Source organism: Phyllobates terribilis, unplaced genomic scaffold, assembly GCF_046119375.1.
Source record: "Phyllobates terribilis strain yellow unplaced genomic scaffold, ASM4611937v1 Scaffold_8__6_contigs__length_399053987, whole genome shotgun sequence".
Lineage (NCBI taxonomy): Eukaryota > Metazoa > Chordata > Amphibia > Anura > Dendrobatidae > Phyllobates > Phyllobates terribilis.
The window spans coordinates 147,127,525-147,139,259 of NW_027362768.1; the positions used below are offsets into that span (position 1 = coordinate 147,127,525).

General features: G+C 42.8%; 1 protein-coding gene across 3 annotated transcripts in view; it reads left to right on the plus strand.

Moving 5' to 3' along the window:
* Nucleotides 1-7,909, plus strand: part of RAB3B (RAB3B, member RAS oncogene family) — a 77,969-nt gene extending 70,060 nt beyond the window's left edge. Inside the window, exons 5-6 of one of the 3 annotated variants that reach the window (XM_073643480.1) lie at nucleotides 2,339-2,463; nucleotides 7,323-7,898. In XM_073643480.1, coding sequence (XP_073499581.1) covers nucleotides 2,339-2,463; nucleotides 7,323-7,510 — 313 coding nt within the window. In that variant the 3' untranslated portion in view covers nucleotides 7,511-7,898. Of the gene's footprint in view, nucleotides 1-2,338; nucleotides 2,464-7,322 lie in introns of all 3 variants that reach the window. The other 2 variants (XM_073643482.1, XM_073643481.1) reach the window with 2 other exon arrangements.
* Nucleotides 7,910-11,735: the final 3,826 nt, after the last annotated feature.

Consider the following 11,735-nt stretch of genomic DNA (forward strand, 5'->3'; position numbering starts at 1 on the left):
CTGAAGCTGGGCAGGATTAGGAGGCAACTGCACTCTCCAGCAAGACCACCAACTTCAACATGTGCTTAGAAGCTCAATAGAAAAAGGCTTGTAAGCACTGTGCAGGTTCTGCTGTCTAGCAGCGGTGGTCGGTCTCCAAGGCAACGAGCTGTAAACAGATGAAAAAAATGGTAATATCTCAAGAACGGCTGAAAATTTTAATAAGGGATATCACTTATATTTACAAGTGATTTCCGACAAGCTTCTTCTATGAAGATGGGAATAACCCATTAAGTACATATCTGCTTATAAGGTCATGTTTGCAAGCTTTTGTTTTTTCTTTAAGGCACCATTTGGCACCACACTTATGTAAGCCATTGCAAAATATATTATTATTATTATTATTATTATTATTATTGTGTGTGTATGTATGTATGTACAGACCAAAAGTTTGGACACAACTTCTCATTTAAAGATTTTTCTGTATTTTCATGACTTTGAAAATTGTACATTTACACTGAAGGCATCAAAACTATGAATTAACACATGTGGAATTATATACTTAACAAAAAAGTGTGAAACAACTGAAAATATGTCTTATATTCTAGGTTATTCAAAGTAGCCACCTTTTGCTTTGATGACTGCTTTGCACACTCTTGGCATTCTCTTGATGAGCTTCAAGAGGTAGTCACCGGAAATGGTTTTCACTTCACAGGTGTGCCCTGTCAGGTTTAATAAGTGGGATTTCTTGCCTTATAAATGGGGTTGGGACCATCAGTTGTGTTGTGCAGTAGTCAGGTGGATACACAGCTGATAGTCCTACTGAATAGACTGTTAGCTGCTTTTTTCTTGCCATAATACAAATTCTAAGTAAAGAAAAGCGAGTGGCCATCATTACTTTAAGAAATGAAGGTCAGTCAGTCCGAAAAATTGGGCAAACTTTGAAAGTGTCCCCAAGTGCAGTTACAAAAACCATCAAGCGCTACAAAGAAACTAGCTCACATGAGGACCGCCCCAGGAAAGGAAGACCAAGAGTCACCTCTGCTTCTGAGGATAAGTTTATCCGAGTCACCAGCCTCAGAAATCGCAGGTTAACAGCAGCTCAGATTAGAGACCAGGTCAATGCCACACAGAGTTCTAGCAGCAGACACATCTCTACAACAACTGTTAAGAGGAGACTTTGTGCAGCAGGCCTTCATGGTAAAATAGCTGCTAGGAAACCACTGCTAAGGACAGGCAACAAGCAGAAGAGACTTGTTTGGGCTAAAGAACACAAGGAATGGACATAAGACCAGTGGAAATCTGTGCTTTGGTCTGATGAGTCCAAATTTGAGATCTTTGGTTCCAACCACCGTGTCTTTGTGCGACGCAGAAAAGGTGAACGGATGGACTCTACATGCCTGGTTCCCACCGTGAAGCATGGAGGAGGAGGTGTGATGGTGTGGGGGTGCTTTGCTCGTGACACTGTTGGGGATTTATTCAAAATTGAAGGCATACTGAACCAGCATGGCTACCACAGCATCTTGCAGCGGCATGCTATTCCATCCGGTTTGCGTTTAGTTGGACCATCATTTATTTGTCAACAGGACAATGACCCCAAACACACCTCCAGGCTGTGTAATGGCTATTTGACCAAGGAGAGTGATGGGGTGCTACGCCAGATGACCTGGCCTCCACAGTCACCAGACCTGAACCCAATCGAGATGGTTTGGGGTGAGCTGGACCGCAGAGTGAAGGCAAAAGGGCCAACAAGTGCTAAGCATCTCTGGGAACTCCTTCAAGATTGTTGGAAGACCATTTCCGGTGACTACCTCTTGAAGCTCATCAAGAGAATGCCAAGAGTGTGCAAAGCAGTCATCAAAGCAAAAGGTGGCTACTTTGAAGAACCTAGAATATAAGACATATCTTCAGTTGTTTCACACTTTTTTGATAAGTATATAATTCCACATGTGTTAATTCAGAGTTTTGATGCCTTCAGTGTGAATGTACAATTTTCAAAGTCATGAAAATACAGAAAAATCTTTAAATGAGAAGGTGTGTCCAAACTTTTGGTCTGTACTATATAATATACAGCTCACCATAAACTAAGTGTCCATTGATGGCACAGTGCTACATTGTTCTGGAGATCACCATTACTGGGATATCATCTATTGTTAATTTTATTTCAAAGCGCCCAAAATGAAATGCTAACATCAGCTAGACCAGAGCAGTCTTCTGATTTGTCGTCTGCCACCGATTTTGTGAAATTCCAGATTATTTTGCAAATCTAAAACCCAGATTTAAATGCCAAATTAAAGGAATTTTCTGGATGCGTCCAGTTCCTCGTTTATTAAATTTGTTTTATTCTTTGTTTTACTAGGGCTACACAGATAAAGACCTACTCCTGGGACAATGCACAAGTTGTTTTGGTAGGAAATAAATGTGATATGGAGGAAGAGCGGGTGATAGCGACTGAAAAAGGGAAGCACCTTGCTGATCAACTCGGTATGTTCTATGCTGCACCACCCCCTGCAGGATACAAGATGCATTGCAGTCTGTTATTGCTAAAAATATCTCTTGTGCAGTGCATTGGCCTTAGTCTGCAGGTGCTTTTCGGCACATCAAAAAAATCTATAAATTCAAATTATTTTAAAATAAAGCCAAAAAATAAAATACCCATTATTTATAAAGCACCATCAGGTACATATATCATTGAGTTAGTATATTAGGGCCAACTTCATAGGACTTTAAAGTTACTTTATAGATCTTATAAATCAGTAATTTTCCAGGCAGAGATTTGGATATCAACAAGTGTGTGTGTGTGTGTGTGTGTGTGTCTTCTGTCCATTTAAATCCTCAAACATCCATTGATTTTGTATGGGTGTCCTAATTCTTTCTTTTTTTTTTTTTTTCTGTAAGGACAACCAGAATTTACATTGCACTTCTCACTGACTTGTCTCCAGGACACCTCACCTTTTTATAGAGCAAAAGTTTTCCAAAGTGGATAGTTAGATACCATGAACAAAATTTATTTGCATTGATTTTGTAGAATTCTGCAGAACTTTACGCTGCAAATCTTTCACTGTTGTTGGTAAAGTTCTAGTCGTCCCATTTAATAGGGCGACAAATGAACTTCTGTGGTGCCTGAATGAGTCCTGCAGTGACTGGTTGTCTTTCAGAGTGATTATTACAGGGTTGATGCCTCATGTCCCCACATCATCATCATCACCCTCCTCATCTGCTCGCTCGGATCAGCAGTTGAGGACAATGGCAGCTGATCGTTTTGTATAGAAGTTACAAGCTCAGAGTCAGCTGAAAACTTGGCTCTTCTTTGTGATCCTTCCAGCTGATTGTCTGCATTGTGCCTGCGCTCTATAGAAGATCACAAGTCATCAATCTACATTGTAACACTCTGTATCCAGCATCACCAACCCAAACTGTACAGCAGGGAGGCCAGTGCTGCATACCACCATCATACAACATGTTAAACATCCAAACATAGACATTAAAGGGCAGGGGTGTACATAGAAATCATGGGGCACCATAGCAAGTCATAATTGGGGTCCCCCCCCAAAAAAAAAAAAAAATTGGGGGGGGGGGGGGGGCACAAACGCATATTCTACAATTTTGCAGCCATTACAAAGTAATGTTTCCCCTAGTAAAACCCTTTAGTTTCCCACACACTATATTGGTCCCCCACATAGCCTTCCAGACAGTATAATGGCCCCCCACATGGCCCTCTTGACAGTGTAATGGCCCTCTGGACATTGTAATGGCCCCCCACATGGCCCTTTGGACAGTGTAATGGCCCCCCACAAAGTACTCTGATTTTTAAAAAATACTCGCCTCTCCCCATTCCCCCACTTCTCCAGTCTCTGCAGTGTGTGCTCTGTCACAATGTAATGACGTAATCGCGCATGTTGCGCTGACATCAGACTGGGAACAGTGACAGAGATACAGTTGAAAGTCAGGTAAGGGGGCCCGGTTCCGGCATCTGGCCCCCCAGACTCATGGGTCCCATAGCTGCCTTGTGATCTGCCGCTATTAACGGTACGCCACTGTTTAAAGGGTTATTTCCAACATGGAAAGTGACCATCTATCTACAGGATAGAAGGAATAACTTTCTGACCAGTGGAGGTCTTACTACTGGAACCATCACTGATCTCAAGAAAAGGGCTCTGAGATATTCTATTCATTCTATATGGGGCTGCTGTAGATTCTTAGATGCCCACCAGGCATCAGACGGATATCCTGGCAACTGACCAACCTGAAATGCAGCAGCAGCATTTCTCTGGGCTCCATCTTTTTAACCCTTTCCTTCCCCTTTTACTGGGACACAGTACTTGTGTATTAATATCTCCTAACCATGATGACATCCTTTACCTATATGGGTGGAATGGAAACTGCTGTGACTTATAGGACGAACTAACCATCCATATTGGGTCTGTATGTTCTGCAGATGCCGTAGACCCTGTTCTCTCTCTTCCATATCCTGTAAAAATCTGACTGTCAGGAGCTAATTGTCTAAATTGTCCTTGGTACAAGGTTCCCTTTTTGTAGGGCTCTGTGATATTTTGTAGCACTACTGATTAATTTTAACACTTGAGCTACAGTTGCTGTCCAAAGAATTACAGCGTTGTGTGCAACCTTGTGGACTGCAACTGTCACTAATTAAAGCCTTATTCCCAACATTGAAAACTATATTCTAGCCACATGGTGGGCTATAACCTTCCGATTGGTTGGGGTCCGACTGCTTAAAACCCCCGACAATAAGACTCTAAAATGTCTGGTCAGAATGGATAGGTGTCCGTTCATTAATTTTTACAGGGCTTGCAGAAGAAAGCCAAATACAGCGTTTAAGAGGGCCGTTTTTGGGATCAGTGAGGGCATTTCGCAGGCCCGGTTTTGGGATCAGTGAGGGCATTTCACAGGCCCGTTTTTGGGATCAGTGAGGGCATTTCACAGGCCCGTTTTTGGGATCAGTGAGGGCATTTCACAGACCCGTTTTTGGGATCAGTGAGGGCATTTCACAGGCTTGTTTTTGGGATCAGTGAGGGCATTTCACAGGCCCATTTTTGGGATCAGTGAGGGCATTTCAGAGGGCCATTCTCAGACCATGAAGATCCTCACCAAAGTTATCACCTATGTTGGGAATAACCCTTGTAAAATCAGTAACCCTTCAAAGTTTACCGCAAAACTGATAACTCCATTTAAAAATCATAGTAACTTGCATGAGGTTTTGCTACGCAGCACACTGCTGCAGCGTCTGAACACAGCCTTAGCCTTTATCTGGATACAGGCAGAAGTGAATCCTTGCCATGCACAGGTTTTAATTAATAATCTAATCCATTAACCTTGGCATTTTACAGTCCTGTCATTTACAAGTCTGCCACACTGACACTCTGTAGACATGGATCTGCTTAGTCACTGGATGGAGGAATATATTTTGCTATTAACGACTTGAAGCATAAATGACAGTTTAATTACAGGCAGTAAAGCGGTTTGCCTGCACCTGTACATTCACGGGATGAGGCTTAATTACAGAAAATGAAAAACATTTCTATAATTTTAAAATATTTAATTTTTTACTTTTTTTTAAAGTTTAAACTATTTTCGAGAGTCAGAAAGTTTGATATGTATTTTAATTTGTGCTATAAAGTACATTTTAAATGTAGTGTCACCCCCCCAAAACTCAAATTAAACCACTTATACGTTCATTTAGGTTACCTAGGGACCCCTATACAAATCATACACTTAGTACTGATTTGACTAGTTTTCATTTTACAAAGCCAATATATTTTTTTAATGTAACTGAAGGCTCCTCTGTGCACCCTTGGTGTGGCCAAAAGCTCAGTGCACCATTCTGCCCTCTCCATTAAACTCTTGCACACATCTCAATATGGTGAGTGACAGCATTTGCTATGGAGCGCTGCCTAAATGTCACGCAAGGTGAAGGAAAGACTAAGTGCAACACGAAGGGAAGAGGGGAAGGGAGCCCAAACACTAGGGATAGGAGTAGTGGAGACCCCTAGGCACATCTAATATCGCCCTGCCTACCCTATCGTCCCCATATTGGTTCCTCGCCTATCACTGAGCAGGAGCCTAAGTCCTGAATGTCCCTAGAGCATGGCCCTAGATAGGGAGGGGACAGGGTGAGCACTAGTCAAGCCCCACTACAAACTAAACACAACAAGGTAGACAAACAAAGGGGATACACTCACCTTGATCAGACACCAGAGAGATAACACCAACTGTCCTCCAAGGGCACCAGAGAAGAAACTAGCCGCCGACTGCTAGTGCTCCAAGCCAACACAGAGGTACATAGAACTATCACCGGCGACTCTCTGGAGAAACTGAGAGTATTTAACTACCAAGCAAGGGTGTGTTAATCAGCAGTAGAAGGTGGAGGTCGCTGCTGGGTCCTAAAGGAAGAATGATATACCTATACTACAGAGATGAGGGAATCAAGAAGGCGTCTGCAATGCCAAGCACAGTGACCTTCTACAGCCAGATCTGGAGAGACGGTCTGTCACACCCGTGACACTGAATTGAATCCCCAGCCCTGCCCACCACAGGAGCCGAGAGCACACCGTGTAAGAGCAGGGGGACTCTCAACCCTCTCTCCTGTCTGCAGCGTGTCCCCCTTGCAGTGTCAGAGAGGGAATATTCTCATTTTCCTCTTTTGTTAGCATCAGCCGCTTGCTACTCTTGTGATCCTGTGTGCCGTGAGCAACCGACGGAGAAGGATAAGTGCATGTCTAGGCTGACACTGTCTTGGCTCCCGCAGTGTCAGTGTGTTCAGGGCTGAGGATTCAATTAAGGCAGCACTCCAAAGCGAGAAGGGTCAATCACCATATGGGGATTTGCAGGGAATTGTAATTGAGATGGCGGAATGGTGCACTGAGTCTTTGGCCACACCAAGGGTGCACCGAGGAGCCCTCATCCTAGTTCTCCAATAATTGATGCCAACCTTACAAGATCTTAAAACTGTGAGCAATTTAATTAGGAAAGTAATAGAGAGATGTAAGCACACAGGTAGGATTACACCTCAACTGTGGCCACAACACAGGTTGCATGACCAAAGATAGCTCTGTTTAAGTGCTACTTTGCAGGTGAACCACAATCCCTAGGGTATGGCAACAAGCAAGTTGCAAAAATGCAGTTGGTTCTGAAATTTTTGCAACTTTGTCACAGTACCCTAGGGGTTGCAATGCAACTCTATTCACCTGCAGTATGCTACGATGAGGCCAAAGTTACCGTCTAGCCCTAGCCTATACAAAAGCGTGAAAGCGGTATGATTGCTGCTCTGGAGTGTAAAACCATGTGACATGGACAATTTTTAATTTTTTTTTATCATTTAATAGGGTTTGAATTTTTTGAAGCTAGTGCCAAGGAGAACATACAGGTGAAGCAGGTCTTTGAGCGGCTTGTGGATATCATCTGTGAAAAGATGTCGGAAAGTCTGGACAACGAGCATTCAGCAGCCACCGGTGCGAAAAACCTGCGCTTTACAGACTCTGATGTCCCCATGCAGCAAAAATGTTCATGTTAGTCCATTTCTCCTTTCACCAGTGCTGCCCGAACTGTATGCCGTCTTACCGATTCCACTCACTGTTTGGTAAAACGTTGCCAGTCTGTGCCAGGGATAAGATTTCATCAACCACTACTCAAACCATTATTACCCGCCTCATGTTCCTGGATACAATGGCTGCAATCTGATTCCACGAGTCAGAATATCGGCCTCGGAGTGACGTATCTGACCTATAGGTAGTAACGATGGGAGACCCTCTAAATACGTAATTGTATGAAAAAGTGACTACAGTCCCGTGTGTGTCATTTTGTGAACCAGACTTAGTTTTTGAAACACTTGTGATTTTATGACCGATGTGTAAAATTGTGCGCAGTTTTTTAAATGTCATAGAAATGTACATATATAAATATATTTCCATCTGCCGACAATAAAGTTATTTGTTAGAAAGTGAAATTTGTCTTAATTTATTATTTTTCCAATGTAAGTAAAAAAAAAACTTTGTTGCTTATTCTCCAATTTACAGGGAATTTGTCATCAGAAAATGACTTGGTGTTTAAGTTTTTGTTACATTTGTTTGTTTTTTTTTTCCATATATTTATTAAAAAGTTAAATTTTTAATCCTGCAATTTTCACACTGGCCACTGGGGCTATTTTAGACTCTTATTTCCACTTGTTTTCAGCAGGCTCATTATCAGCAGAGGCAGAGGATTACAATGAGAGGTAACACCTCTATACACAGCTGATAACACCGGATCCACCAATCACAGCTGACCCTGCAGCTCCTCCTTTCACAATCACCTTTTGCACACGCTCATTCGATGCTTCAATACAAAACATAGGGTCAAGAGTCTGTTCTTTTGAAGTTAATGTACATGTGAGTTTCCTGAAACAGGAAGTTAAAGTCCAAAAAGTTCCAGTGGGGAGAGTGAAAATTGCAATAGTTATAATATTTATTTGTAATAAATATTGCGATAGGAAAAAATAAAATGACAAAAATTCTAAATATAAGTTTAAAGGGAACCTGTATAAAGTAGGGCCAGCACCTGTAAGCCCCATTACAGCATTCGAGGATGCTTTATATATGTCTCCAATCTGCTCTCCATAAAACAAAAAATAGCTTTTATTATACTCGCCTGTGCAGGAGCGCGATGCACAGGACCGTGTGTATAACTTGGGACATGTCATCCACACGATGCAAGAAGGAGGATGGCGATCATAAGAGAGGAGGCGCTGGATCAAGACCAGAGATGCCCATCGGACCGGACCGCGCGATAGGGGAGTATAATAATAGCTATTTTGTTTTATGAAGAGCGTATTGGGGGCATATATACAGCAGTTTAAAATGTTGTATATAACAGGGGGTGTACAGGTCCTGGCCCTACATTAAATGGGAAAAACCTGGAGACAGATTCCCTTTAACAGAAAAACCTCACTAGGGGTACGTGCACAAATTCAGGATTTGCAGCACAAAAATCTGCAGCAAATACTGATTTGCTTGCAGGAAAAATGCTGCGTGATCTCTGTTTTTGATGTGTCCGCCCCCCCCCCCCCCCCCGGCCCCATGGAAACTCTCGGCGAGGCCAGGGTGGGACCCTCGGGTCTCCTGGCCTTGTACCTCGATGGACTGCTAGCTTCCTAAGCTTGCCGTTACCTCAGGTCTATGGTGGCCCGCCAAAAGTGTGTGTGGGGGGGGGGGGCACTGGTTGAGGTAGTCGGCCCTGGAAGCCCCAAAGTCGTAGCTGTTCTATCCCAGGCGGGATGTTTATTGCCCGTTTTGTGGTTCAATAAAGTATTGCCACACTGGTTTACCCTCACCCTGTGTTGTCTGAGTAGCATTACACCCAAGGAAGACCCTGGGTCTTCACAGCTTCATTGTTCTCAGCAAAAACACATGTGAACATATGCTTAAGGGGAATCTGTCACCAGGATTTTTCACCTAATCTGAGATCAGCATGATGGAGACCCTGATTCCCGCGATGTCACTTACTGGGCTACTTGCTGCAGTTGTGATAAAATCACTGTTTTATCAACAAAAGATCTTCACTAGAGAACTAGTAAACCTGCTGCCAGGTAGTTCTTCATATTCATGAGATCTGTATAACCCCACCCGATTGACAGCTGTCAATCAGTGGTGTGGGCGGGGTTATTAGCTCAACATTCAGAGAACTGATAGATCTACAGAAGTTAGAACAGGGATTTTTATAAAAAAAATGCAGCAAGTAGCCCAGTAAATGATACATCACTGGAATCAGGGTCTCTGCCCCTATATCATCATGCTGACCTCCGATAGGGTAGTAAAAATTTGATGACAGATTTCCTTTTAAACAGGTCATTTTCTGATGACTTATTCCCTTTTAAACCTGATTTAAACTAATTGGAGCTTTATATCTGCAGGACGACTGATCTCCTACTTCCAGCCTGTGGCTGGGGACTGTTTATGTTGTTAGTCGGCATTATGAAAAATTCCCAGAAAAAGAATGATCGCCTGTAGGTTAGGGGAGGATTGCTCGATCTGTGAAGTCATAGAAGACCAACTATCTTGATTTATAGCATAAAAAAATCCCATATTTGTCAACTTTTGAGAAGGGGCATCAGGACAATGTCCAAACTGTGGCATTTAAATCCCAAATAGTGTGTATGACCCTCCTTAGCCTAATGCATATTTCGGCGACCTCACCAATGAATACTTTTACTTTCCCACAGGCTCTCACTGAACGATTACTGCCAATCTTCCGAATGGGGGTGGGTTCCATAATACTATGGTGAACTCTGTTTGGCTCCATTATATGGTGACAATCCAAAAATATTCACCATGCTGAGTGCAAAGTTTACTGTATAACTAACCAGATTATTCAGTACATTGATCAAAATGAGCAATCAGAACAAGGAAAACGCTCTGGTGTTACAGAGAAGTTATACTTTAAAGATTCGGCCGACGATCATAGCCAGAGATGAGACTATCCTAGTGAGCCCCCTGACAGTTTTTTGCAGCCTTGCTCTATGTAATTGACAGGGCTCTAACTATGGGAGAGACCTGTCAATCACCTGCAGCGGCGGCACTGGGAAGAACTAGGGGTGGAGTCAGACAAGTCTGGTCTCTGGCGGTGATTTCAGCAGCATAAATCACGTGACCGGGTCCATATTAGACAAAACCCAAGATAAAAACATAATAGGCAAATACCCTGAAGTAAATAAATAATAGGGTGCTTAGTTAACATAATTTTGATTAAAAAAAAAATCAAAAACGTAAAAGCCATCCCACCACGTCACGGTGACCCTATTCGGGGCGGTCTTAACCTGTAGTATTAAAACCTTACCATTTGTCAAGTGACGTACATGTGAATAAGGGCTGAACAGGCAATCCCTACATGTGTCACAGCTGTGTAACAGCCGCAACACATTCAGCCGCGGCAGCTGAAATTGAAAGGCCAAGCACGTCGAAAATACTCGGCGAGTACGCGAGCTTGCTCGTTTAAAGAATTAAACAAGCATGCTCGCTCATCAATAGTCGGGATCTCTGTCCTTCTTGGCCCTTATTCACATTTATGTCACTTGACAAATGGTAAGCTTTTAATTTTTAGAGATTAGGACTGTCCTAACTAGGGTCACTGTGATGTGGCTTTTACGTTTTTTTTATCAAAATTATGTTAAGCAAGCACACTATAATATTTACATCCACCATTGATATGTATTTATTGCAGGGTATTTGCTTATGTTTTTATCTTGAGTTTTGTCTGTTAAGTGGCCAGCGTGAACATGCGCCTACACACTGTAGGCACAACAACTTATATTCCTGTTCATCTCTTTAGGTTTTTAGTTTCCATATAATATAGAGTTGGTCCATTTGCAGATATATCAGCTCTCACTCTTCTGGGAAGGTTTTCTACAACACTTTGGAGGCGTCTGTAGGAGATTTTGCCTCTTTATAGAGAGGTCAGACCCTGATGTTGGGGGAGGCCGGAATCACAATCTTCGTTATCGGTCTGAGCTCTGAGCGGGGCCGCTCATGTTCCCCCCTCCATGTCTGTATGGCCCTTGTGCACTGGGCACAGTTATGGGGAGCAGGAAAGGGTCTTCCCCAAACTGTTCCCACAAAGATGGAAGCTACAATTGTCCACAATGTCTTGTGCTGAAAGATTAAGATTTCTCTTCAATGGAACGAAGGGATCGAGGTCGATCACTGAAAAACAAGCGCATAGCATCATCCTTCTCCACCATCTGTACAGCGGGCACAATGCAGTCAGGG